Source organism: Eschscholzia californica, unplaced genomic scaffold (assembly GCF_041429995.1).
Source record: "Eschscholzia californica isolate CP2 unplaced genomic scaffold, dmEscCali1.0.p SCAF_2, whole genome shotgun sequence".
In the NCBI taxonomy this organism is placed as follows: Eukaryota; Viridiplantae; Streptophyta; class Magnoliopsida; order Ranunculales; family Papaveraceae; genus Eschscholzia; species Eschscholzia californica.
In genome coordinates, this window is record NW_028238309.1 from 39814531 (window position 1) to 39842188 (window position 27658).

Here is a 27658-nt window from a genome sequence, read left to right on the forward strand (position 1 = left end):
TAGCAGATTTAGATCCCATTGATTCGGAAAATGAAGAGAAAACAGAGAGCTGCATCATTTTGTTAGCTCGTGGAAAGAAAAGGGTAAAGAGCACAATAACAAGAAATGAAAATTCGCAAATAAGATAGACTCTGAAGGACCACCGATTAGTGGATTCATTTAACTAAAGCAAGAGTTCAACAAGCCAGAACCAACAGACTCTGACTCAATTTCTGTATGAAAAAAACCTTTCAATGAATGACTTCTTACCCAACTCTTTCTCTCTCATAAACACAGCTTCACGGACATTCACTAACCCCACTGACAAAACCCAAGTGAAACAACCAGAAGACCCTCCTGCACGTACAAAACAATAATTACACATAACAGACAACGACGACCCTCTCGACTCCCCGAAAAACCTCTGCAAGAGACTCCATGTAGATGACAGACAGCTAAGACCAGATTTAAAATAACATATGCTTAAACCATCAACTAAAGGAGCTTCAAACCTTAGGAAACCATAACACGCTGAATTATTCCTTCTGTCCAGTTAGCAGTCTCCCTTAGCTGATCGTCATCTGACTCGAGACACTCATCCAAAAACTGCCTATAGAAGGTACGTTCAGCGAATAATGTCTTCGTATGAGGACCCAGTGTGTCGGCTAAATCACCCATCACAGCTATAGCACCTTTCGAGACGCTTTCTTCCCTGCAAACATAGTCATATGGATGATTACTATCAGACAACAAATTAAATGTGGCACTTGTCAGTAGGATGAATAGGAAACAAAGCCGATAACACCCAAAGTACCTGTGCTTATCGCTATACACCAGTTCTACGAATTGCAGAAGATTGCCAGCATGTGGCAACATAAGCTCTGCCTTGCTATTCTTAAATCCCTGCAGAATACCAGAGTACGCTTCAAATATTCCGCATCTGAGCTGGTTGCCATAATCCATCATCTCTTCATCGTCTGTGTCCATCTGGGCACAGACCCCAGAAGCTGCCTGCATCATTTGCATTGCTGGAGGGAGATACCTCTCAAAGTTTTCGCCTATTGCAAGCGCAATATCTCCAAAGCAGGAAAATATCGGAGGCTTCACAGATCTGTGGAGAACACCATTGGACAGGTCATGAAGAAGATGGTGCATAATCCCATCACAGTAAGGTAAGACCTTATCATCCAAAGCACGGCAGATGTCACCAACAACTCCAACTGAGATGGCACAAACCTGGTACTCCTCAAAATTTTGTAAACCCATCTCCAGATACTTGTAGAATTCTGGCATGTACTTGCCAAATTCAGTACCAGTTGCATAAGCCAGAGCTCCAATAGCAAGCATTGCTTCTTCATGAACAGTAGATTGACGGCATCCAAACACTTTGAGGAATAAAAGCATTATATGATCAGCAGCCTGAAGTATTACTGTCTTGGTTTCATCAGAAGCACTCAATTTTTGGATAATCACCTGTAGAACACCACACAGAAGAGCTTGCAAGTCTCCTTGCTTTTCTCTATCATCTGATGATACAATCTGTAGCTCCATAGTTTGACCCAACTTGTTCATAATAGCTGGCAAGAGCTGAGCAATGATATGAGATGTCTCTGTAATATTGGCACATCTAACAACCTCATTAAGGGTTTCGTATGCAGCAGACCTGAGCCTAGAATCAATAGCATCAGTTCTTTCTGCAGTAGCTATTAGACGGGTCATTGTATCAAGGAGGAAAGGAGAGAGAAGAGAGGACACTGGACCAGCATCCTCATACCCCTGAGCAAGGTAGTAAATTGCCCCACAGACTTTCTCTGCAACATTCGGAGCTTCCTTCATACTCTCCAACAAGATCTCCATGATATGTGGGAGATTAGAAGGAGAGATCACAGAAAATTCCGAGCCAGGTGAATGTAGAATTTCAAATATTCTACTCAGAGACCATGCTGTCGATTCCTTCACATGGCTGTTCTCGTCCTTCATGGCCTTGAGCAAAATATTCAAACCTGAACTAACCAGTGGTGCTAGCTTATCGACAGAAGGGCCCTCGAGTATAGACCCAAAAGCGAAGGTTGCTGCCTCACGACTACGCCAGTCAGTCTTATTTATGTTGTTCTCTACAAAGGGCATTACAAGGGGCACAATAGCATCCCCAGCAGCTTTTGCAACAAGACCAAGGCATGTCCCCCCTGCCATTGACAGATTCCAAACTCCATCATCCTGATCTTGATCTTCTTCCTGCTTCAATAAGGTCTCTAACAACATAGGAACCAAAGATGTTAGAGCCTTATCAATGAAGTGGAAGTTATGACCTCCATCACCACCATACTCTTGAAGCTCAATCTCCTCATCACATATGGAACTCCAGAACTCAATCGCCTGAAGAGCAATAGGCTCTCCATCCTCTTTCACTCCCTTTGATGTAAGTTCAAAAAGAGTCTGCATATATGGTTCAAGCACCTCATAATAAGTTGAAGAAATTGAAACAAGGCACTCAAATGCAGCTTGCCTTATCTCGGCCTCTCCAGACACGGCTGTCTCACATACAACCTTCATAATGTAGTTCCGCTCCATCTCATTTTCAAAATTCGTCTGTGCGAAATCCAAGGCATTATACAAAGCTCTTGTTGCAGCAAGACGAACTTCAGCACCATGGTTTGCAAGGGTCATTCCCTGAACAACAGCAGTGAGGACAGCGTTCACCTCTTCTTGCTCAAGATCCTGGTGGGATATTTCTTCGCAGACATACCCTAGAGTTTCCAAGGTTGCCTGCTTTAAGGAAGGGGGTGTATCTTGCTGGGTCATATTGGATAACAAGGATGCTATGAGTTCTGGCCATTCCTTTCGTGGAATTTCAATTGAAGCAATCTTTGCGATGACTTGGGATGAAGTATGCCTTGCTTCGGCAACAAGAGATCCAAGGGTCCTCAACAGCAGTTGTTTTACTTGAAGTTTTACATTACCATCAATAGCCACCCATTGTCCAATGAGTTGCTCCTTTGTAACCGAGTCTTTAGCATCTAACAAGTTCTTGAGTATGATACCAGCCAATCTACGAGATTCGGGAGGTTTCTCATCATTTGCAAGTTCAAACGACAAAGAATAAAGGAAGGAAGGCAAATTTTGTTCTTGAAACTGCCTAAGAGTTGCTTCTGCAGCAGTCCGAACATTTGTATCTGCAGACTGCGCGGACAAAAGCTCCCGAGTGATCTCCATCGCCATTTATCCTTTCAAACTACAAATTAAACACAAATTTCAAAACAAAAAGTATAAAGAGATGTACAATATCAAAGCCCAAAATATAGTAAAACCCTACACCCTATCAAAACTAAATCAAGGAGGCACTCTAACAAAACCCTATCGATTTCTTCAAAAGGCCAGCAGATAAAAACCCTAAACCTTATTTCAATTAAAATTATTAAATGAAGGATGCATTTAAAACACACCCAGCAGATAAAAACCCTAAACCCTATTAAACTTTAATCAAGGATGTACATAAACATAACCGTATAAACCTACAAACTTGAACCCTAAAAACATAATAAGGAACACAAATTTTGGTTACAAAATGACACTTAGAAACAGTAAAAGCAACAGCTTCAAAGATGAACGGTCTATAACCTAGAAAAAATGTCAGTTTCATAATACAAACATCGTAATAAGGACGATCGCAGCCAAACTTGAGCAAAACAAAATCCCCAATATGATGTTCTAGGCACAGACACACACTATAAACAGATAATCGTATAGAACAAGTAGATTAGAAGATTTGGACAGAGTACAAGATGGAGTAAGAGCTACCTGATATTGAAACCGGAGAACCACTCCGACGGCGAATAAGGGTTTCTGATATTGAAACCGAAGAACTACTCCGACAGAGAACAAGGGTTTCACTCGATCCAATTTGAATATAGAGAGAGAGAGAGAGAAAGTAGACGGTGTTCCGTATTTTAATACTAGTAGTGTTTTTCGAATGCTTGGAAGAAGCGGGAGGGCGTCATCCTAACCCACGTTGGGCAGCGGATCGCTGCCCGAATCGCCTACTCCTCAAAACCCTAATCTCAACACAATCCATTTCACGACGGGGCCCAATAATCTCATTATTGGTTCTTAACTTCAGCCCCGTAAGTAACTGACCCTCATCTATCACTAGCACTAGGTTTCCACCGCCCTACGGAGCTATACGTCCATCTTGGCTACGACCGTAATAGGTAGATCATACCTCAGCTTTACAGGTAAGGGGTTCTCAAGCACTCTCAGTATTTACGTGTATTGTAGTTTATATGCTCAGGTCATTTAGGGTTTCGATGGATCGGGTTTATATGCAAACGTGTATCCACAATGGTGTCTATTTTTGTACTATTTGGCGACATGTATATATCTGTCATCCAAAACCTGTAGGTGATTTCAGTCGAAATCATTATAATGACTTTTTGTGCACACATGGTGTGAAAATAGGCACCACTGTGAATGCATGCATTTGTGTAAGATCAATGGAACATGACCACGGATGACGTGAGCATAGACACCACGATACACACATACTCGGAGGATGCTGCGAAACAACTTTCTCTTAAAACTAAAATATGACCTACCTACAACGGTGTTAGCCAAGAGAGATCGACCGTGTTCGTAGGGCGCGGTGGGAACCTAGCTTTCATGTATTTCGCAATGGAAATCTAATTTTCATATGTTTCATTGTAAACAAAATAAATTAAAAATTATAATGAAGTTGAAAGAGAAAAAAATTTATCTACCAACTACAACACAATAAATAGCCTTAATTAATTCCAGATATATCAAAAATAGGGGTGAACATCGGTTGGATAACCGACTTTTTGGGCCAATCCAAAGTCCAAATCGAAGGGTTCAGTTTTTTTCAAACCTAAATCCGAACCAATCCGTCCATGGTTTGGTTCGGTTACCGATCCGGACTATGCATGAACGGTTTGGATCGGTTGGATAACCGAACCAGTTGTGACATTTTACCATATATAAAACTTCGCACTTTCGACTTAAAAACGTGGAACTAACTTAACTATTGAATTAAGCTACAGTTCTCCACGCCATTTACTATCTGTTACACATGCATTAAGCTACAATATCGACAAACATGGAACTAACTTAACTATTAAATCTCAGCCTTCCATCATTCCCATCATATATATTTATATATATAATATGTAAAAAATAACAATAAATGGTTTGGTTCGGTTTGTTCGGTCATCCGTCAACCAAATCCATAAACCGATCCAAAACCCACAGTTTTGCCATTTTAACATCCGAACCAATCCGGAATGCTATTGGATCGGATTGGATTGGTCGGTTCGGATACTAAATCAACACCCCTGATCAAAAATACGATATAAGAAAATCTTTGTCTCATTGTTGAATCATCACAGGAATCAAAACTTTTAGATAGACGACATTTGTCGTAGTGCATTCATATTCATCTTCCGACAATGATATATTCAATCTAGTAGCAATTGTGCACCTCCACAAAGCAACATATAATTGTTCACGGCTAAATACTTGAGTGCGAAGAACAACCCCCACAAATTTTACTGATTGACCTTTAGATTCATTTATTGTCATTGCATACACCAACTTGACAGGAAATTGAAGCCTTTCGAACTTGATGATCTAATTGGAAGATGTAGGTGATAGAGAAATCTTTGGAATGCAGGCTAAGTTCTCGATTTTATCTTTTTCAAAAGTTTACATTCTCGAACACAAATCTGACAACCATCGATCTTGTACCATCACACATTTTGTCTTTTCGAGAAAGATTCCGGAACAACATAATAGGAGAACCAACTTTTAGATTCTAACTTGAACGATGGAAATCTTGGTGGGGTAAGAGAATTTATAAATTCAGAAGGATAGCGAGCACCGAGGGAGTAATCATTTGCATCAGTTTCGTCTATTTAGTCGACAACAAGATAAGTAGTTATTTCTCTCGGAAATATATTTAATGTTGAAATATTGATGACACTAACATTTTCATTATGTGTAGAGATAATGGCTCTTTTGGTCAAGTAGGCAGAAGAAATTGTTTTTGTCGCATATTTAACCCTGGATAAGTTGAAGAAATTGAGGAATGCAAATTATTGCGTTTGTTTTTAAAAGACAACAAGTTAATTTTTTTTCGTATCTATTTGATCCAATCCTCAAAAAAGATATAAATAAATGAGTAATGGATAAAGTTTAAGAATAATAGGAAAACTAAAGGGAATGTTTTATGCTACCTAAAAAAATGTCTTATGCTACTTATAGAATATAAAACATGAGTATGAACAATCCAAAATGAGTATTTGTTCCTCAGTCGAATTAGGAATGCCACGCGTGGTACGAAGGTTATGTGAAAGATTGTCACATATTTGGTGCAAATTGTTCATATAACATATGTGAATTTTAACTGACAACATGCAATGAAAATGATGCAAGTAAACCTCCTCAATTGGTAGCTAAAATTAATAATCTTCGCATCTTCTAAAAAAACCCATGCAACACCTGTTAATTTTAAGGGTATCATGTATTTTGTCGCTTACTCTACGTAAACATTCAAATGATTTTTGACCTGGTACAACTGTGAGTAGCAATCTCAAGTAAAATCTCTCGCTTGCACTTTGATGGGTCATGAAAATGCCCCATCTGAGTCGTTTAATTTAGTCGAGTTAGTTTTTTTCGAGCCTTTATTATAATAAAATGGTTGGTTTTCTTGATTAGGTGTCTTTTGTGGAGTTAGGTGTGAAAATGGTTAAAAACGAGGAAAAGATGAATGAAGGGTATTTTGGTCATTTGGAGTCAAGGACATTCTGGTAATTTGGCCAAGGTCAGCGCGTGGTTGAGAAGTAGAGCCCGAGACGAGTCCGTAGGAGAAAACGGAAGTCAAATCGGAGTCCGGACGAAGGAATAAACCAAGGTCAAAGTTGGGTCAAATGCTGTTGACTTGGTGGGGTACTTTCGGTAGAAATTCTGGCACGCGGTACACAAAGGAACACGTGGCGCTCTCCGGAGGCCGGTCCATCTAATTCCCGTATTCTCGCTCAGCAACAAAACGAGACCTATGAGTATGATCCGCTGTAGCGCGTCGCGACTTCCTTCGGTAGCCCCCTTCTCACGTTGTAATCTGGACCGCAATCTTCCGCGTGTCCCAGATCGACGGTTGTTGAGCGTCACCTCTTTGTTGTAGTCCCGTGTTACCCGTAGCAGCATAGCTACCGTGATCCCAACCACGTGTATCTTCTAAAACCGACCAGATCCGTGCATTGATAATCCGACGACTGCTGCTCCTAGCACAAGATAACATGGTGAATTCGGCTACACTGTAGCTTCCGAATTACACTTCGACTAACAAAATACATTCTCCCAATTCCGAAACATCTTTGCCTAGGTTTCCATAGTTTATAACTTCTGTCCAAAACAAAGTGTTGCGGGAACTCTTGATAAGTATAGACTCGTTTAGTTGGAAATTCTTTATAACATAGAAAGTATTCCATTAATGTCGACCTTTGTAGTTCAGCTCTTTGCTGAACTACTTCAGGTAGATCTATAGGATCGAATAACACATTATGCATACCAGGTAAATGTACCGTCAATCTCACAACAGTAAGGTACTCTTCATGCAACAGAAGACCGAAGAGTCACCAAACATCTTATGGCGGCACAATATACCTCGAATCAAGATATTGTTTAATCTCATATGTCCCTCCAATAACTATAGTTATGCGATCACCTCCATCATAGATATATTTGTTTCTCCCTATTTCTCAAAATAAAGGACGTTATTTGAATTTTGGTTTGTCTCATTTTAATGACCTCTTTCTAAAATAAAAAAAAGTATTACTTTCTGTAATTTTCAGTAATGCCTATCAATATTAGTTTAATGACAAATTTGATTAAGAGTAAGACAAATTTTTATTTTTTCATTAAAAACAAGTTAACATAAAAAGTCTCAATACAATATTTTTAAAAAAAAAATTATTAATTATAGGAGAAAGATTAACAACAATTGATTTTATTCTCCATATTAAAACTATCATCAGAAAAATAAAGAGACAATAACAAAAAAAAATTAAATAAATTCATATCCTTTTTAATATTCAAGTTGCAAATGTTATTTTTACATTTTGTCCAAGCTCAAAATCACATTAAAGTTGATTAGGAAGACAACCATTTCTTTCTATCCTCGCTTTTTTCATATGGGATAATTTATAACCATTACCTCCGTAATTCTTCATTATCTCAACCATACAATTTTGAATGTTAAAAAAGTGTGGTTGAGATTTTCATTAGGTAATTCTTCAAATGTTTTTTCTATGATAGCAACAAGTTCTTCTATTGTTTTTGTGACTTTTTCTTGTTGTGAAGATTGAAATATGCACGAAAAAATCCGAGATCTAGAACATTTAAGTTTGTACTATTAGGCGGTTAAAATTTTAATTGAATGTCAACACCATCCTTAGTATATCTTTCAATAAACTCAACGTCGTTCACATTAATGTGAGGTCTAGCATTGTCTTGCCGAATAAATGTAGTTTCTGTTCTATCTTGAGCATGCCATTTAGCTTGAATGGCCGGTAAAACTTTGTTTATTATGCAATCTCCAATTACTTCTTTGGTTATTGATGAAATAGGTTTTCTTTCAAGTGTACCTATTATATGCTTTTTGCTACTTCTTTTTTATGGTTCTTTATAAATGAAAGGAAAAAATTCTAATCTTACCTGAAAATATAGAATTTCTCCCATTATCGGATCTTGGTCGAGCTACTGCAGTTAAGATTGTTACTTTTCGCTTACTCTTGCAACTGCGTAAATGTTCGTCTTCTCTAGAAAGAAGGTAATACTTTTGAGATTCCTTCGTCACATAATCATTTCTCGTCGATTAGTACATAGTCATACATGTTTTTGAAAACTACAGAATTGGTACTACTAATTAAATTGACTTCTTAAAGATTTTGATAAACAAAACAAGAGTCTAGATTTCTTATTTTCTTCTGTCAAATATGGCTTTGAAGCGTTTAATGTGGCCTGATAATGCCCTCCTTGATTCGCCTATGAATTAAAAACATACTTCTACTTAAAACATTTGCAAAAGACCGAATATTACAACGTTTACGTAAAGGAGCTCCTATGAGTTTGCTCAAGTCGATTTCAACTCTTTTTTGACCAACTCGTGAAGCTAAATTGTTGGATACATCATATATGGAAGCACTCTTAATTTCTTTTTCCCCTTGATTCCATATTCGACGTATAGTTCTTGCACTAACATTGAAGAGTGTAGCAACTTTTTTCTGAACCATATTTCAATCTTCCAACTTCACTATGTTTTAATAATGCTTCAAAAATCATATGTCGTCGTTGTTGATTTGTTAGTTTTCTTTGTTGCAATTGAGAAATATATTTGTGTGATTATATATATTCAATTGGTAGATTAAAAGAGTTTTATTGATGAGTGGTTTAGGAAAAAAAAACTCTTACTTTCAATAAAATTTCGGCACAGATTTTCAATTAGGAAAAGTTAAAATTTCATTTTAAAAGTTTGGACTTTTTATTTGAAATGAAGATTTGATAGAAATTGGAAACAAATTTTGGCTCCAAAGTTAAGAGTAATTTTTTTGCTCAAATTTTTTGAAAGTTGTGGTGTCAGGTTTGATAACAAACTTGACCAAATTTAGTAGTAAATCTTGGCTAGAATTGTGGTTGATTTTTAGCTCAAATTTGTAGTTAGTTTTTTTTAGTACAATACTAAATGTATTCAATTTCCAATTTCTAAATTGTAAGTATGTTGTATAAGGGTATCACTGGAAAAAATATGTTATTTTTTAAATGATTTCATGAATCAAATATGTTCTCTTATAAAGTTGAGTTTACAAAATTGATCATTCATTTTGGCACGGATGAGTAATATGTTTCACACATCTGACACTTGCACACACTTCGACATTGATGTGACAATCAAATATTCAAAAGAGGTATGGATAATAAGAAATCACATTTAGGTTGTTGACCTTACAACCATGGACAGTAAAATCATGTCCATTATTACAACGACGTTAGATGTGATAACTGTCTTCATAAAGAACCATACAATCTACAAATTTTCTACGATATCTTTTTGTTCACTTACCTTTGTTCATACATGGTGCATTTGGTCTTTCTTCCCGCACGGACCTTGGATCATACATTTTTTAATAGCATTAGATAGTCAGGGACCTTCCTCTTGATTTGGAAATTTTACATAAGCAACTTCGGCAACCTAGTCTGCATCCTGAATTTTGTCAGAGTTCATAAGGAATATAAGAGCATGCATACGCATCTGGAATTTTGTCAGTTCATAAGGAAATAAGGGCATGCAACAATCATGTAGACATGAGCAACAACTTCACAAAAACATTAATTAGTTTCTTTTATCACTTTCATTAGGTGTTTCCATTTTAACCCAAACACAAGTGTCACTAAGTCTGGACAATCCAGTGTCGTTTGATGTGGTAGTATATCACATGTTGTTTCTGGTCATTTTGGATTTGTAGTTATCGTGAGAAAAATATTTGGATGATAGTTGAATCGAGTAATAGCCATCGTTTGCATATTTCTTTTGGCAAATGAACACTTCATCCTGATTTTGCTTGACTTCCATTCCAAGAAAATAAGTCATTAAACCAAGATCTGTCATCTCAAAGGCTACATTCATCTCCAACTTGAATTTATCAATCTGATTTGTGTTGCTTCCTGTTACTAGAAGGTCATCTACATAGAGGTAGATGATAAGAAGGTCAAAATGGCAGACTGCAAAGCTATGAATACTCCTATGAATCAAAAGGAAAAACTAATCAAAGAAGATGGAGCAGCAAAGGTAGATGAAGCTCACTTCAGAAGTTTGATAGGGTGTTTGATGTACTTAACAACAACTAGACCTGATATTCTAAGTGGTGTGAGTATTTTATCCAGATTCATGCATTGTGCAAGTGAAATACACTTACAAGCTGCAAAAAGAATTGTAAGATACATCAAAGGGACAATTGATTTCGGTCTAAAGTTCAAAAGGTGCTCAGAACTCAATCTGCTGGGTTTTTCAGACAGCGGTTGAGCAGGTTCACTCGATGACATGAAAAGCACATCAGGTTACTGTTTTACTCTAGGTTCAAGTGTTTTCTCATGGAGTTCAAAGAAGCAAGAGACAGTTGCACAATCAACTGCAGAAGCTAAATTTGTAGCAGCAACAGCAACAGTAAATCAAGCTATATGGCTAAGGAAAATTCTAAGTGACGTGCATATTGAACAAGAAGAAAACACCAAGATCTATGTGGACAATCAAGCAGCAATTGCCATTTCTCATAATCCAGTATTTCATGGAAAGACGAAACACTTCAACATCAAGCTATATTTCTTAAGAGAAGTGCAAACAAGTGGAGTGGTAACGCTTCATTATTGTAAAACTGAAGATCAACTTGCTGATATCTTCACCAAGCCTCTTCCAGTTAGAAAATTTGAGGACTTACGACAACAACTTGGAATTTGCAGTTTCTAATGCAATGAGGAGTGTTAGTTATTTGCTTAGGGCTGCAAATGAGTCCATGTGTCATTATGGATTTATGCAAGCAGTTATCTAGTATGTGGTTACTTTGTTGAAGTGGAAGTTAATTGTAGTTACTGTCTTTTAGGGTCTTACACATGTCATAGTTGTAGGATCTTCAGTTACTTTTCAGTTTTTATATCACCTATAAATATGTAAGGTCTATGCAGTTCTATATATGCAAAAGTATTATGTTTATTTCTAAGTTATTTCTTGTAAACGAAGATGGTAAAATGAATTTTTTGTCAATTTGATTTGGAGGCAACCCATCTTCTACTATGTCAGTAAAACAACGATAAAGCTCATAATGAATAGTATTTTGCCTACCTATGATAAACATCAACTGACTTTGTTCTGTTGAAGCCTAAGCATCTACTAAGAACTCTTGAAATAATTTACATCCTCCTAAAATAGTAAAATATTTTAAAGGCCTTTGAGAAAGTCTATAACTAAAATCTCCTTCAGAGTTACCTGTGCCTTACCATGTCGATTTTTTTTTAACACCACTGTTTAATATCAGGTTCACACCTAATCTCACCAAATGGGAAAAATAATACAGAACTGAGCGGTAAATAAGTTAGATATCCAAATTAATTCTCTATGACCCCCTTAATGCAAAACAATATCTCTCTTCGAATGCAACCCTTTTTTCATTCGCCAACGACCCTTGGTTTGAGTGGTAAGAGGGATAGTCTTCCATCTTAGAGGTCAAGGGTTCGAGGCACGCTGAACAATTCAAAAAAAAAAATATCTTCTTCGAATGCCTTTCAGCACCATCATGTGGAATAGAATAAGTCTGGCGATATTTGGAAGCAAAATAAGTTGTAGATTCTAAGATTTTCTATCAACCGCCAAGTTATAATGTCTAGAAGCAGTTACATATTGGTCAAACGATAGGTTCACTTGCTTAAGAATAGAATAAGTCTGGCAATATTTCAGATAAAATATATTCGACTCTAATGAAGTATCTTGAACTATCTAAAGGACATCCATATTAAGGTCTTCATTTTGCAAAATGAATGGTTAATGCAGCATACGCATCATATATATATATATATATATATATATATATATATATATATATATATATATACAGTATAACATATGAACCTTTTATGCCTACTGCCTAATCAAGTAAGAGTGACTTTGCCCTATGACGAAATTTTTTACGTATCATAAAGGAATTCAACCCACGTCCAGTCACGGATATTTTCACAATTTAGCATGATTTTGAGATTGTTGCATGGTTATCTTTTCGTTGCATGGATTTCTTGTCACAAATGTTTGGCAGAGTTGTATTTAGATAGAGAACCACCTAGGAATCGTGAGTTTGAGAGGCATCAAATACTTAAACAATTGTACTCAGAGAGTAATACCACTTCACTCAATGCTTCAGATGAAAATCACCACATTTAATCTATTGTGTTTTATGTTGGTATCCCAAGGACTAAGACCTAGTTAGTGGGTTGGTGTGAAAGAACAAGTAGTTATATTCCTCCTCAATACTGGTCACGAATCGGTTACGAGTCACAACAGGTTCGATTTGATGAGGACCTCTGAAATAGTGCATCAACATTTTCATAATGTGTTGCGAATTGTCTTAAGACTTGTCTTGAGGTGGTGAAGCCAGTACATGAAAGATTTTTCCTAGAAATAGGTAATAGACGTGGTTGGTCATTAACATATTTTAAGGATTATGTTGGTGCAATAAATGGTACATGCATACCTGCCACTGTATTTATAGTAGACCAACCACAGTATGTAACCACAAAGGAGATAAGAGACATAATATTTAGTAGCTTGCTCATTTTGATATTAAGATAACATATATTCTAACTGGATGGGAAGGGTATGCCCGTGATAGTAGATTGTTGAGATCGGCTGTCACAACTTGTGAAGACAAGTTAATAATTCCTTCTTTTATAGCTAGGCCACCTTTGAACTTTATTGATGATTGACATCATTGAAAATGTACTAATGTACACTTTTAGTTTGATAGACAATTACTACCTTGGTGATGCCGGTTTTTCACTTGTATCGGGCTTCTTGACGCCTTATCGTGGGAGTAAATACATTTATCTGATTATAAAGGACGTAAACCAACGAGACCAAGGGAGCTTTTCAACCATCAATACTCATCTTTACGTAATGTGATAGAACGAGTGTTTGAAGTCTTGAAGAAAAGATTCGCGTATTTACGAACATCCAATTTTATTCAGTGGATTCAGAGATAAAAATGATACTAGCTTGTTGTATTATGTACAATATAATAAGATATGTAAATCCAAATGATAATGGTGATGAATGGGAAGATGCCATCGAGGAAGAACATGATGAAATAATTAATCAAATGGATGATGTAGTAAGACTCGAGCTGGATCTGAACTGGACAAGAGTTATAGATGTTCTTGCGCTTAGGATGTGGAATGAGTGTCATCATTCAACATATATTTAGAATAATATGAATTTATATTCTAGAATGATATGTATTTGATGTTTTTTAAAATGATATGTATTTGATGTTTTAGAATGATATATATTTGATGTTTCAGAGTTGTATAAATTATGAATTTGTGTATTTGTTTTATTTACATGCTTATTTTGTTAAATTATTAGAGATAACTGAACCTGAAACACACAAAAAAAGGAGAATGTGACATGGATTGTTCCAATGGACAGAGTGATGTTTGACACTTTGAAAGAACAAACTCTTCGTGGCAACAAAGGTAAGGGTGACAATGCTGGTTGGAAAGGACTTGCTTTTGTTGTTGTTACAAATGTTGTCCAACCCTCGTGTCAACAAAAAATCAGCAAAGCTAACATTAAAAATCGAATAAAAATAATGAAGAAGTAAAAAAAAAAGGTGCAGAATGTGAGGGGTCGAAATTGCGGGTCAAGATGTCAATAGGATCGGGTCGTTGACCGGAATTCAAACCTTCACCTGTTCATATTTCTGCGGGCACCAACGACGTCTTTGGGCTTAACCTGTGACAAGAGACAAGAACAAACATGACCGTAAGATCCCTGGGACACCGGGGTGGTGCCGGCCTAAGGGGACTCCGACGATCAAGTCAGTCCTTCATTGGTTGGCAGGTCGCCCTTCCTTGGTCGGCAGGTCGCCCAGGAGAGAGAAATGTAGGTCACTCTGCCTTGGTCGCCAAGGAGATAGAAATGTAGGTTGCCCTTCCTTGGTCATTAGGTCGCCCAAAAGAGAGAAATATAGCTTGCACCTAACAAGGATCCTAGGTTTAAGACCGTAATCGTATTTAGGTGAGAGGAAGGAAGCAAGACTATGCGATGTAGGTTAACTTGAGACACCGAGTAGGTTAAGAGCTCCAATTGTCGTTCCTCTACTTGAAACACCTAACAAGGATCCTAGGTTTAAGAGCTCCAATTGCTTGCACCTAACAAGGATCCTAGGTTTAAGAGCTCCAATTGTCGTTCCTCTACTTGAGACACCGAGTAGGTTAACTTAATCTCCCTTCCTTAATGTCTGCTAGAATTTAATGGAAGGTTGAGAAGAACCTTTCTTCTTAATTAGATAGATAGAATGAGAGCTTTTTCTCTTAATCTTCTTTTTCTTTGATGTGTGAGAGAGATGATTGTCTCAGAGAAAATTCCACATTTTTTCTGAATTCTCAATGACCCTTATATAGGCATTACCTTAGTAGAGTCCCACTCAAATAAGGAATCCTAAAAGGTCCCTCAGAGATAATAGGCTTTAGATAGAGTTTTATCTATCTGGGATTCCCTAATTAGGACTAAACCCTAATTAGGGTTTCCCTTTGTGTGGTCGGCCATAACAGCCCCTTATGGGCCTGTTTTGGCCGGCCAACACGAGCCTTCAACCAGGCTTCTCTTTTAAACCCGGTTCGGTTCTATCTTTGTTCCGAATCTCTATTCGAACCCCTTTTGACCTATTTAGTTGGATCCAATCCATCTTTAGCCCAGCTTCCACTAGTCAAATCTCCTCGATCAAGCTGCCCCTCTTATGTGTAACCCGTTGCAGGATCTGGACTATTTTAGCTGTGAATTACCGAAGTAATCCGACGATCGTAGGCGGTTTTAGCAAAGCATTACGACCCCTAATTGGACCGGACTGGATAATCTTCATGATTAGTTCATCGTTATCTTAGTTGACAAATTGATCGCATTGTTACCTTGGTCGAAGGACACTCCTTCAGAAGGACATCTCCTTCAGACCGAACGGATATATCCTTCAGTGAGGACTGGCCTCTTTATCCAGTGCTGGATGCACTTCTGTATTTTGGCCTTGCTTCGGGGTTCCCGAAGGATAATAGATCGGACCTATTAGCCATTAATTCATGGGCTTGGTCACCGTGTAAGCCCATCAATCGTGGATTTTTGGGGGCCCTCTTGATGGCGTATTTTGGCTCATACACGGAAGGACTTCTTAAATTCAAGTGCCTTTGGTTGGAGCTCTAGTAGGAACATGATTATTGTTGAGAATCTAGTACAGGATAAACTTCTACAAGTAAACATACCGTAATTTTCAGTACCTTATCGAAGAAGATGATGAGGTGGCGAGAGAGGTGATGAGATGGAGGAGAGAGAGTTAACAGACATTTAACAATAACGAAAAAAAGTGGACTATCTGGGTATTTTTTATAAAGTATGGGTCTACGCGGGAAGCTAGTCACAAAGTAGGGGGCCTTTTGGGAAATAACCTTACTTTTAATCTGGACCGTCAAAAAGGATCGATGGTCCAGATCAAAACGAAACCCAAAACCTCACCAATTCTTTTCCCCCTCTAATATGATCGATCAATTCTCTCTCTCGAGCCCGTACGAACCGAGTGGAGAAGAAGCTGTGTGTGAAAGTATTAGAAGAATCGGTCGAAATCTTAAGACTCAAAATCTAAGCAGTAGACTTTCTCTCTCTAACTATGGCGACTTCATCTGAAGAACCCCAAAATCGGAACCGAATCTTCGAAAACTCTATCAAAGACGAAGAAGAACAGAAACTGCTGGAAAATGAAGAAGAAGATGAAGAAGAAGATGAGGAAGAAGAAGAAGAAGAAGAAGAAGATGATGAACCAATTAGTACCGAATCGAGATTGAATTCTGAGAAAAACAAATTGAATAATCTCTTCAATCGAATGAGGACTGAGAAAGTAACCCTAAGAGTACATGATGTACTCATCAAGGGAAATGTCAAGACAAAGGACTCCGTTATTGAAGAAGAAATTGAATCTGTTCTCAAAAATGCTACTTCCGTTCAAGAACTCCTTCAAGCTGCTACTATCGCCAGTGCTCGACTTCAGAATCTCGATATATTTGAATCCGTTAATATAACACTTGATTCTGGTCCTTCTGAGCTTCCTGGTACAGCTAATGTTATCGTCGAAGTTGTCGAGAACAAGAATCCCCTCACTGGAGATTTAGGCATCTTTTCCAAGCCTGAGGTACTTGTTCTTCTTTTTGCTATTTAGGGTTTGCAATACCATCCTGTTAGAGCTATAAATTAGGTTTATTTTTGTGTCCTCATTAACAAGTAATGGAGTTGTTTAGCAATGTGAAGCTTGATGCTTTTACTAATTCAAATGTGAACGTCATTGTGGAACATTTTTCGTATATATTAAATGTTTATATATAAATCATCAGATTGTTAGTTGATTATTTATTGAGTTTTCTAATTTGTCATGGTTTGTAGGCGAGATCGTGGTCGCTTGAAGGATCTCTCAAGTTGAAAAATTTACTTGGGTATGCTGATATTTGGGATGGTTCTTTTGCTTATGGTTGGGACCAAGCATCAGAAATAAGTGCTGGTGTAACCTTGCCCAAATTCAAAGGATTATTAACCCACCCGACAGCTCGTATAATGCTTGTTTCCCAAGATTGGTTGAAGTTCTCGTCTTACAAGGAGAGATTGATGGGTGTCTCGTTGGGGTTAATTTCATCCAGGCAGCATGACTTGGCTTATAATCTCACTTGGCGCACCTTAACTGATCCGTCACAAATGGCTTCAAAGTCAATTAGAGACCAGCTTGGACATAGTCTACTTTCATCTCTTAAATATACATTTAAGATTGATAAGAGAGATTCTCCTTTGAGGCCAACACGAGGATATGCTATTGTTTCTACTTCTCAGCTTTGTGGCCTTACACCTGATAGTCGGAGCATACGATTTCTGCGCCAGGTGAGTGTTTTATTCTTATTATTGATGGATCTATTACTATTTATTTGTTATAATTATTATCATACTGAAAATATCAAAAAATTATGTTCTTTGTTTTTGTTGTTTAATCATTTTGTTTCCTTGTTGCCTCTTAGGCAAATTAAACTTTAGAATATGTCATGGTGTTTTGGATATTTATCATGTCATCTGTCCAGCTTTCAGATGTAATTTGGGTTTATTTGTTTCATAGTGTACTATTTCTTTGATAAGACTCTTTTCGAGTCCATTGTGACACCAGCAGATCTTGACTCTGTCTGTGAGATTGTAGGAGAAATGAAAATGAATCTCCCTACTATCTTGCAGCGGAGTAAAAGATCGTCAACAAGGGCGTTCTAGTGCGTTGTAGATTCTTATCCAAGACTTGTATCATTTGATGATGCCATGTGAATCGCTAGAAACATGTGAAGTGTATGGCTTACCGAGGGGAGGAAATGAGATTCACAGACCTTTATCTTCAAGGTGAACAAGTTGCCCTTGCTGGCTGGCCCGATGCAACTCCCCACTTCGAAATAAATAAAAACCAGAATTTTAGGAAGAGCTTAAGCGACCCGGTGCTACCTTTTTCTTTCCAAGGGATGGGGTTGGGGTGTATAATAATCTTTTTTTTGAGGATGCCCGAGAACAACTTCTAGGTCAATTAAGGATCAAAGCACCGACAGAACCGGAAGCGCCTCTTGTTTGAAAGAGAGGAGGATGGGTTATTCACATTTCATTTGATGGTCAGAGGCAAATTGAAAGCTAAGCAGTGGTAATTCTACCCCTGGGGAAAAATAGTTACAGACTGTAGTACTACTTGTGCTTCCGCTTATTTAAAGTTGTTAATTTCTTTATTCTGCAACCCATATGATGCAGAGTTGCTTCACAGTAGACTTGTTGTCCCTTTGTTTCCCTACCCCGGCGGCAGCCTGAATTGATGACCGGTGCTGCTGATGCTTTTCTTTTTTAGTTTGTTTGTTTTCATGCACCTCGTCTCTCCTATCCAATTTCTTCATTATAGTTTTTCTCTCGTGCCAAATGAAATCAATCACCAAGGAAATGTCAGTAATTGCCAATATGCCAGGCCTACTGTTCTTGTTCAGTTGTTCTAATGCTAATATTTTGTGGGAATGAACCTGCCACTTGATAAGTTAGCTTGTCATTAGAGTTATGAATAAGCTTAATGCATATTCACAAGTGTTTTCACAAAAAAGTAATGAATAAATCTTTTTAAACCTTTTTCTTTGATATCACATTGGTGCTCTATGAGGTAACATGTTAGAATCTTGTAGTTTTTAAGCTGAGATTTTTGTTATACTTCTCTAATGTACTATAGTACAAGCACTGCTTAATGTATATATCCTATTCTTATCAGGAGTTTGATCTTCGTTATGCTGTGCCTTTGGGCTTATATAGAGCAGCACTCAACTTTGGGATTTCTTTGGGTGTTGTTTTTCCGTGGGGTAGTGGATTCAGGAACAAGTCATCACCTATACCTGAGAGATTTTTCTTAGGGGGACATTCATCTCCTGTTTGCACCTTGGGAGGGCCTACCACATTGTTGGGGTTCAAGTCTAGAGGACTAGGCCCAACCGAGCCAAGAAGGGTAATTCCTGAGAAACCTGGCGATGAAAATTCAACTGCTTCTCCTGGAAGAGATGTCCTTGGCGGAGACCTTGCCGTTACAGCATTTGCAGACCTTTCTTTTGATCTCCCATTGAAAGTTTTCAGAGAAGCTGGAATCCATGGTCACCTTTTTGCTTGTGCTGGAAACCTCAATAAATTATCGGATCTAGCATATCGAGATTTCTCTCGTCAGAAGTTCAAGGACTCATTCCGAAGTTCTGCAGGGTTTGGTGTCATTGTTCCAACAAAACTACTCCGTATGGAGGTGCGTAATCTATTATGATAATCCCACATTCAATTTTGCAAGAAGTTCACTTTCCTCAACAGTTTGATATACTATGCCTAAAAAACTCACTCGATGTTTGCAGATTAACTACTGCTACATTCTCAAACAACATGAGCATGACCATGGGAAGACAGGCGTGCAGTTTAGCTTTTCATCTTCATTATAGAATCGATCTTCATGCGCGCTACAAATCTCCTTTCTACAGTGAAGTAGTTTCCACCATTTGACAACTGAAGATTTGCTACCTTGAATCGTTTTTGGTATCCCATCAAGTTAGACGTTTAGACATTTATACGTTTATACTATCTATTTTCATTTTCCATTCACAATTTGAAATTTTGAGAATCGGGTCTTAGTACCCTGAGACAGTTCCTCTTGCGGAAGTGGAAAACCGAGTTCTGCTTTGAACCATAAATACATCTATGATGTTGAGATTGTTGTTTAAACAAGACATGGTAGTTAGTTGTTTTAGGTGATTCTGAATGATGAAGAATAAAGTTTTTTTTGTTTGTTATTCTTGATGGTGAGGTGATGGAATCCTAGTGGGCAGCATATATTTCTCAATTACAGATCACAATTAGGTTATCTTGACGACCAAACAAGCACAAAAACTACGAATTTGTAGTTTTTGTTTGAAATTGGGTTGATGCTCGGTTGAGGAAAACCCAAAAATGAAATCTACACCTTAAAAAAGGTTGAACGAAAGAAACTATATTCAATAGTCTAAACATGTCTTAGCCTTCTGGCTTTTCGAAAAATCACATACAAGTCTCCACAAGCTTAATTCATGGCTGAAAAGATCGTAAAATGAGAAATAAATGAAGATTTTCATTACAAAGTTTTATCCTACCAACCTTGAAATCTCAAGGGGATTTGAATTTGCAACAGAGAAGATACACCACACTGACCGCAAGGGCAACTCAGTCCTTTCTGACATTACGGATCTTCGGTGTTCACGACCATCAATTTCATCATCCTTGTATACTACTTTCTAAATGTATATACATACTTCTCTCTCTCTCCCTCTCTCTCTCTCACTCATTCTATTTTATCATCCTCACCGAACCACACAATCTGCATGGAGTCATCTTAAAATAGTAGATGCATGCTGCAGAAGAGGGCTACCACAAACCGAAGAATATTTAGGGCAAACTACGGTTTTGCTTTTCTCACTTTGTTTCATTTACATCATCAGAAGCTGGATCATTTGATTTATTATACAGTTCAAGTGTGTCCGAGTGGCTTGGATCTAGACAAAGTGCAGCTTCACAGTCACGGAGAGTTTGAAGAGAATCACCCATTGAATCGAAAAATGCCGCTCGAAGATGGAGTAACTGCAGGTCTGGCTTAAAAGCTATGACCTTCGTAAGCTCTGCTACTGCTTCAGCTTCTCTACGGTCATCCATCAACACTGGCAGAGAACACAGATGGTTAGTATGAGTTTCAGATTAATCAATTGTTCACAAGAAATTGTGTAAGAGACTTGAGGTCCTTAGAGCTGCATAATTCACTAAACTACAATAAGCCAACACTAAAAAGCAACTTGACTGAAATAGTAGCAGCTATCAGTTTTGGGATCCCGTTTCTGATAACGTTCCCTGATTGAGCAAAATCACACTATCTATGAAGTTGTTGAAATTGCAACAGTAACCGAGATAATGGGCAGTTCAACTTGCAAGTGATCCCACTCGGGCGAAAACTTTAAATCCTAATTGTATACTATTATTTGTTACCTTCTTAACTACTGATTATATTCCCAATCAATTTAAGATAAGTAGCAATAATATTATATAGATATTTTAAGTCTTTTGCCTTGTACGAACATCGAAAATTCTATAAAACTTTGAAAATTCTAGTAGATTAGTATTACAATATTTTTATTATAATAAGATTTTGCTTATTATGCATGATTGAAGTAATTTCATGTTTTAAGTCCAGAAAATTGAGGTAAGGAAGAGTCAGATAAGTACTAAGCTTATTACTTAGTACTTATTAGCTATACATGTTGTCTCGGCCGAGTTTCTTTTTCCGTCTCGGTCTCGGCCATCAACTGGACCGAGACCAACTACATAGGTGACCGGAGAAAAACATCATTGGTGATTTGACTTCCAAATTGCAGAAAGCAAAGCAGCAAAAAGTTTTTCTTGAGTTCAAACCACTGAGTTTCTAATGGTGTTCAGGCACCTTGTCTACAAACTAAATAACTACTGAAAGTTCATAAAAGACTGGCCCTTGGTATCAGCAATGACTCAGAGCCATGAGCTTTAGCTCATTAAAGAGGAATAAGGATCTCCTAGTTACCAGGGGAGATCCATTGATTTTCCTAATATGCATATACTGGACCAATGGTGAAACCAAATGAACACTGCCAAAACTTAGTATTTCAAAAAAAATCCCAGAGAGAACCAATATCCGTAAAAGCAAAAAAGAAAACACTTAGTACCTGCTGCCCTATATCTGTAAGGGTAAGTCCTCAGCGGATCCAATTGTGTTGCCATACTAAGATCATTCTTTGCCGTGTCACGGTCACAGTATTCTGAACGTTTCTCATATGCCGATGCATTATTTCGTGCCTTCTCTATCAGTTTTGTCATTTCTTCGTAGGCTTCTTTCCTTCGGTTCTTGAGATGGTAAACTCGAGCCAGACCCTGATGTGCTCTTGTGTGCCTGATGTTAAGGGCATTCACATAGCAATCTGCCGCAAGATCCAGCTTATCACAGTCCACATAGACACTCCCTAAATTATTTAATGCCTGGGTAAAAAAGCACAAGTAAGCGACAACCTACACCTACATGACCAAGGATCCTTCATCAACTACTTTGTAGAGAGCACTTACTTGTCCTTTCCGGAGGCCATCAGACGGGCATTTAAGAGCTTCCTCTAAAAGATTGATAACATAGGATGAAGATTCAGCATCTAGGCTTGTATCTGCTAAAGCATAAGCTTTGAGGAAAAAAGCTTCAAATGACCGTTGAATAGAAATGGATTGTTCAGCTTTAGCTAATGCTTCTTCACGGTGCCCGGTGTCATATAAAATCCATCCTTCGTATACAAGCCTTTCATGCTCAGAATTAGAATGGTTTCTAGCCAACCGTAAACTACGCATTGCCGCCTTTTGACAATTTAACCTATAAATTTTGAAAACATGAAGGTCTAATATTGAGATTATTGGTTTAGCTAATCAAATAACCATCTGCAACAAGCTAGTATTTTACATAGATATGGTAATAGTTTGATGTAAGAAACAGTAGTTCTAAAGATTTCTAACTTTGTTCACGTTGCATCGAACTGTATGTATCTTAGCTAGCAAATAAACGATAAAACCACCCACCGAAACTACGATAATTCTTACCTTAAAAGAAGGAGAGACTGACGAAATCGGAGAAGACTCTTTCCTGGGTCATTTGCCAACATCTGATGAACAACAGCCAGAGAGCCAATATCATCAACAGAGGACCACCTATCATAGAGTTGGATCCAGCAATCAGCCTGACTCCATTGTGGAACATAATTGCAGAGTAACTCAACTAAGTATTTTCCATGCATCTTACCATGGAACATCATGTAATTCGGATCCAATGTCAACAAGGCCCTGATATCTCTTAAAGCTCCCTCATAATCCTCAAGACCGATAGAGAACCAAGCCCGTAGTTCGAGGCAGTCCGGCGTCACCTTGAACCCAACAATCTTATCAATCTCTGAGATAGCTCCTGCAATATTATTTTCTCCCACCATTGCAACAGCTCTGTACTTATATGGGAACGTAAGTGTGGGATCTAACTCTGTAGCTGTATTCAGATCCATCATCTTCTCCTTCCCAATAGAATATAAGGATCGCTCCTGATACATCCACCCGCTTGGTGTATACTCGGAAATTAGGGCACTCGTTTGCTTATAAGCCGTATATTTATGACCTCGTTTATACTTGCTCCTTGCTAAACCAGCCAAAGAATAAGTATGTCCAGCCTCAAAGGCAGCTTCAAACCAATGCTGGGCATCTTTGTACTCTTTCCTTTCAAGCATCACACAGCCCAACTGGTGCATTGAGAGCTTCTTCTGCCATTCCAGCACCGAGCATTCTTCTAACCTCTCCAGCAACATCACTGTGGTATTCGATTTTACGTCTTCCTCTATAGCTACCTGACTTAGGAAGTAATACAACATAAACGAAGAGTGCCCCATTATTTCTAATCTCTTTCTAGTCTCTGACCCACAAAGCAATCTCAATACATCCGAATTGTACAGAGAACTCGGAAGCTCTCTTAGAAAGACCTGCAAACATGAAGCAACCAAAAGATATGCCGTCTCTTCCAACCCATACTCAACAAGTAACAGTGCGTCGTCGATATTACACACCAAAGCTGCCAAATGTGCATCACAAGCAGACTTCATCTCTTCACAGCAGAATCTATTCGCGAATGATAGAAGCTCCAAGAGAACCTTTGGTGGAAATGATTTTAATTTATTTGTCCTGCTAAATAACTCAACAGCTCTCAATCCTTCCACTGATATCTCATTATGGGTAAAATTGATATTCTCTCTCCTAGACTCTACAAACCCATCATAAAGCATAGTCTTCAATGGTATTGACAGACAAGCGATATTGTATCGAATGCACCTAACCTCCTCATCTCCAATACACAGTGAGATATCACATTCTTTTTCAGAAATTGAACACTCTTCTCCTTCTTCTTCGTCAATTGAGCCCTTCTCCAATGTCTGCCGACAAGGACAAGCATCGTACACTGAATCTGGATCATACCCAGATACTAAACTGGATTTGGGGCATTCTAGAATGCGACCACCACCACAATCCATGGATGACAATCCATCAAGTTCATCCTCTCTCCTCTCAAATCTAAGCCAGGCTGATAAAACAACCTTAGAGTGGACATCCAGAGCATGTTGACGTGCTGAACGGAGACTTCGTCGAAGCAACTTGGGGTCGGAAAGTCCCCGAAAGAGCGAATACTGCTCAAGATAAACCCCTGATTTCTCAGATGGAGGTGAATTTTGGAGTCGTCTGTATACATCAGCTAGGGATTCAACAAAATTAACTGATTTGAGGTAAGGGTCAATTGAGGGTTCAAGGAGATCGGTAACAGGAAGTCCAAAAGGAAGTAGATTTTCAGTGAATGAGTAATTTGATTTAGAGGAGCCAAGAGGAGAATATGGTCGGATTTGATCATCAGCTCCGACACAAAAACCGGCGGTGGAAGTGGTTGATGGAGATGTATTTAGAGCATAAATTTGAGTACCTTTGCATCCATCTACAAGCTTCAAACTTCGCATCGTACTGAATAGATTCTGCTGCATCTTCAGATTTAACTAATCTCTCTCTCTCTCTCTCTAGTCAACTCAACAACTCATTCTTCATCTAACACAACAAAATTATACATAACGAAGAAGAAAGATCATTACCTCTTTATGCCTGTAATCACCACCATTCAACGACTTCCTAGAGAGAGAAGAGAGAGAGAGTAGAGGTGGCACTGGTAGGAAGGTGGTAGTTTGTTTTCTCTTTCTCTCTCTACTCCATTTTTTCTCTCCTACTTCCTCTCTTTTAGTTTTCTGTTTTGTGTGTGTTATGAGTTGAAGAAGAAGAAAATGGAGAGGGAAGGGGCGAACTGTCTCATTTAACCTTCTCCCATAACCACGCTTCTTCCCCGGTACCTGATGACCCCTCCTTCCTTCTTCACCTCCTCTATTATTATTATTAACCTATCCAATTATTTTATTACCATTTTAAATTTGTGGACATAATTTTGTCAATTGGACATTTTATCTAGGCCACCGTTTTGGGAAAAACAGAAAAGTTTATGGGGAAGACGGTGAAAAACTTAAAAAACTCAAACCAAATGCACCTTATCTCTCATCCCTCTCTTCTCCGGTCGACCATCTCTCTCCGGCCACCGCCGGCCGGCTCTCTCTCTCCTCTCTCTTTTCTTCTCTCTCTTTCTCTCCTCCCTCTCTTATCTGTATCTCTCTTCCCTCTCTTCTCTGTATCTCTATTTTCTTCTCTCTCTCTCTTCTCTCTCGCTCTTCTCTGTATCTTTCTTCTCACTTTCTCTAAGTTTCGGCGAAAGGGACTCCCCTTTGCTGGAACTATGAAAGAAAAAGAGGAAAAAGAGAGGAAAGAGACAGAAAAGAGAGGAACGAGAGAGAGAACAAAGAGAGAGAAGATAAAAGAGAGGGAAGAAGAGAGAGAGAGAGGGATATAGATGATCGGAGTTGTTGGCGTCGGAGTTGATGTTGGTGAGAAGGAAGATGGTGGTAGAAGAAAATCAAAACAACATAAGAAGTGGGTAGTGTTTGGGAGGAAACAAAAAAAATTTGTTTCCGCCCAAAACTATCTTCCCCCGGAAATATCCTTATTTCCTCGAAACATCGACCTTTGTCTATGTCTCAAAAAGAATAATACTAAATATATTTTCGTTTTCTAAACAATCCCACATCTGTAGTGGGACGTAGTATAGTGATTCTCTTCAGAACTTAAGTAGCTTAAGACATTTTTCACTCCCTTGCTCATACTTCGGTGAAGGAAGGCTCTTTTGTTCTAAAAGTAGATACGACGAAAGTATATGATAGAGTTGATTGGAAGTTTCTGAGTGAGATCTTGAAGAGGTATGGAATTATAGCAAATACTCGTCTGCTTATCATGAAGTATATTTCGATTGCTTCGTTCTCTATTATATTGAATGGTAGACCAAAGGGACATTTTTATAGTGAGAGATGACTAAGACATGGATGCTCACTTGTTCTGACCCTGACTATATTAGTGTTTCAGGCGTAAACGAATGGTTTATACAATGGTTTGAAAGTGAACTTATATGATCCAAGTATTAGCCACCTAATATTCGCAGATGACTTGTTTTTCTTCGGGAAAGCCTCAGATAGTAATACTTCATCTAGTTAAAAAAAAGTAATACTTCATCTCTCAAGAATATATTAGATGAGTATGAGAATTGTTCTGGTCAATTTCAGAAATATCTATACACCGGGAGTACTAATTGTGATGCAGAAAATAGGGCAATTGTTATACGTACACTTGGGGTGAAAGTGATGAAGATGGGTGATGTATACTTAGGTAACTATTTGTTGAAACCTAAGCACAAGATTTCGTCGAATGATGGCATTCCAAATAAAGTTGAGAATAAGCTTAAGGGGTGGAAAAAAAGTTATTTGTCTCAAGCAGGGCGCTCCACTCTTTTTAAAAGTGAACTATCTTTGATTCCTATATATTTCTTGTCAACCAACTGAGTGCCAAAAGGTGCTATTGATAAGATTGGAAAATGTCAAATAATACCAAAAAGACAAAGATGCAATACTTAAACTGGAAGAAGCTTCAAGATCATCAGAAAGATGGTGGCTAAGAATAAAAAACATGAGTGTTATGAATCAAACATTGGTAGGGAAACTGGTATGTGTCTGATTATTAACAGCGAAATACTTAAAGCATGAACACTTCTAGAAATTCAAGGCCAAACCGTCGACTACATCAACTGCTACAAGGCGAAGTATTTTGGAGATAAGAGAGTTTATAGTGAAAGGGAGATGTAACTTGGTAGGAAACAGGAAGAACATTAAAGTCCGGGATGATCCATGGGTAGCAACATTGTGGGATTTAAATGAGGAAAGAAATGTGATGAGCAAGATGATGAGCCACTTAATTTTGTTAACAAGCTCTTCGATATAAATGGTTCTTGGAAAAAGCAGTTAATCATACACTTGTTTGACTCAATATCGGCCAAGGAAATATTGGAAAGTCGGAGATAAAAGAGCGTGGGTACACACGGACAAAATGAATTTTACGACTAAATCACTATATGCCACCACTTTTAAAGAGAGGCCAACCTCGTCACATACTTGAGAATTACCACATGGACTATCATGGAAGGTAGTATGGGCTAAGAAGAATCTTGCGCCAAGGGTAAGAATGTTTATATGAAGAGTTCTTCACGATGCTCTGCCAACCAAGAAAATATCACTTCGATGCTCTTTGAGTATTGAGCATTAA

The 27658-nt window shown here is 38.1% G+C and overlaps 3 protein-coding genes across 3 annotated transcripts; 1 reads left to right on the plus strand and 2 right to left on the minus strand.

The window, feature by feature from the left end:
* Nucleotides 1-127: 127 nt before the first annotated feature.
* On the minus strand, nucleotides 128-4234 carry LOC147557847 (importin subunit beta-1-like). The gene is made up of 4 exons (XM_086659437.1): nucleotides 3778-4234; nucleotides 794-3211; nucleotides 492-691; nucleotides 128-336 (listed from the first exon to the last, which is right to left on the minus strand). Exons 2-3 carry the CDS (start codon nucleotides 3196-3198, stop codon nucleotides 493-495), a joined length of 2604 nt encoding a protein of 867 aa, XP_086515563.1. The 5' UTR covers nucleotides 3199-3211; nucleotides 3778-4234; the 3' UTR covers nucleotides 128-336; nucleotide 492.
* A 12009-nt stretch (nucleotides 4235-16243) lies between these two features.
* LOC147557848 (uncharacterized) lies at nucleotides 16244-20154 on the plus strand. Its single transcript, XM_086659442.1, has 4 exons — nucleotides 16244-16979; nucleotides 17228-17713; nucleotides 19104-19619; nucleotides 19723-20154. The coding sequence occupies exons 1-4, from the start codon at nucleotides 16461-16463 to the stop codon at nucleotides 19804-19806; spliced, it is 1605 nt and encodes a 534-aa protein (XP_086515568.1). The 5' UTR covers nucleotides 16244-16460; the 3' UTR covers nucleotides 19807-20154.
* Nucleotides 20155-20335: 181 nt separating this feature from the next.
* On the minus strand, nucleotides 20336-27305 carry LOC147557849 (ethylene-overproduction protein 1-like). The gene is made up of 5 exons (XM_086659441.1): nucleotides 25682-27305; nucleotides 22994-25575; nucleotides 22478-22769; nucleotides 22084-22393; nucleotides 20336-21051 (listed from the first exon to the last, which is right to left on the minus strand). Exons 2-5 carry the CDS (start codon nucleotides 24955-24957, stop codon nucleotides 20810-20812), a joined length of 2808 nt encoding a protein of 935 aa, XP_086515567.1. The 5' UTR covers nucleotides 24958-25575; nucleotides 25682-27305; the 3' UTR covers nucleotides 20336-20809.
* Between the last annotated feature and the right edge of the window lie 353 nt (nucleotides 27306-27658).

What these genes read in the sequence shown, in the direction of transcription:
- LOC147557847 (XM_086659437.1), bottom strand. Translation starts at nt 3,198, where the DNA reads ATGGCGATGGAGATCACTCGGGAGCTTTTGTCCGCGCAGTCTGCAGAT. An exon ending in GTGTATAGCGATAAGCACAG is followed by an intron (nt 692 to 793) that starts GTACTTTGGGTG and finishes CTATGTTTGCAG; the next exon opens with GGAAGAAAGCGTCTCGAAAG.
- LOC147557848 (XM_086659442.1), top strand. Translation starts at nt 16,461, where the DNA reads ATGGCGACTTCATCTGAAGAACCCCAAAATCGGAACCGAATCTTCGAA. An exon ending in GCATCTTTTCCAAGCCTGAG is followed by an intron (nt 16,980 to 17,227) that starts GTACTTGTTCTT and finishes CATGGTTTGTAG; the next exon opens with GCGAGATCGTGGTCGCTTGA. An exon ending in CAAAACTACTCCGTATGGAG is followed by an intron (nt 19,620 to 19,722) that starts GTGCGTAATCTA and finishes CGATGTTTGCAG; the next exon opens with ATTAACTACTGCTACATTCT.
- LOC147557849 (XM_086659441.1), bottom strand. Translation starts at nt 24,957, where the DNA reads ATGCAGCAGAATCTATTCAGTACGATGCGAAGTTTGAAGCTTGTAGAT. An exon ending in ATGGCCTCCGGAAAGGACAA is followed by an intron (nt 22,394 to 22,477) that starts GTAAGTGCTCTC and finishes TTTTTTACCCAG; the next exon opens with GCATTAAATAATTTAGGGAG. An exon ending in TTACAGATATAGGGCAGCAG is followed by an intron (nt 21,052 to 22,083) that starts GTACTAAGTGTT and finishes GTTCTCTGCCAG; the next exon opens with TGTTGATGGATGACCGTAGA.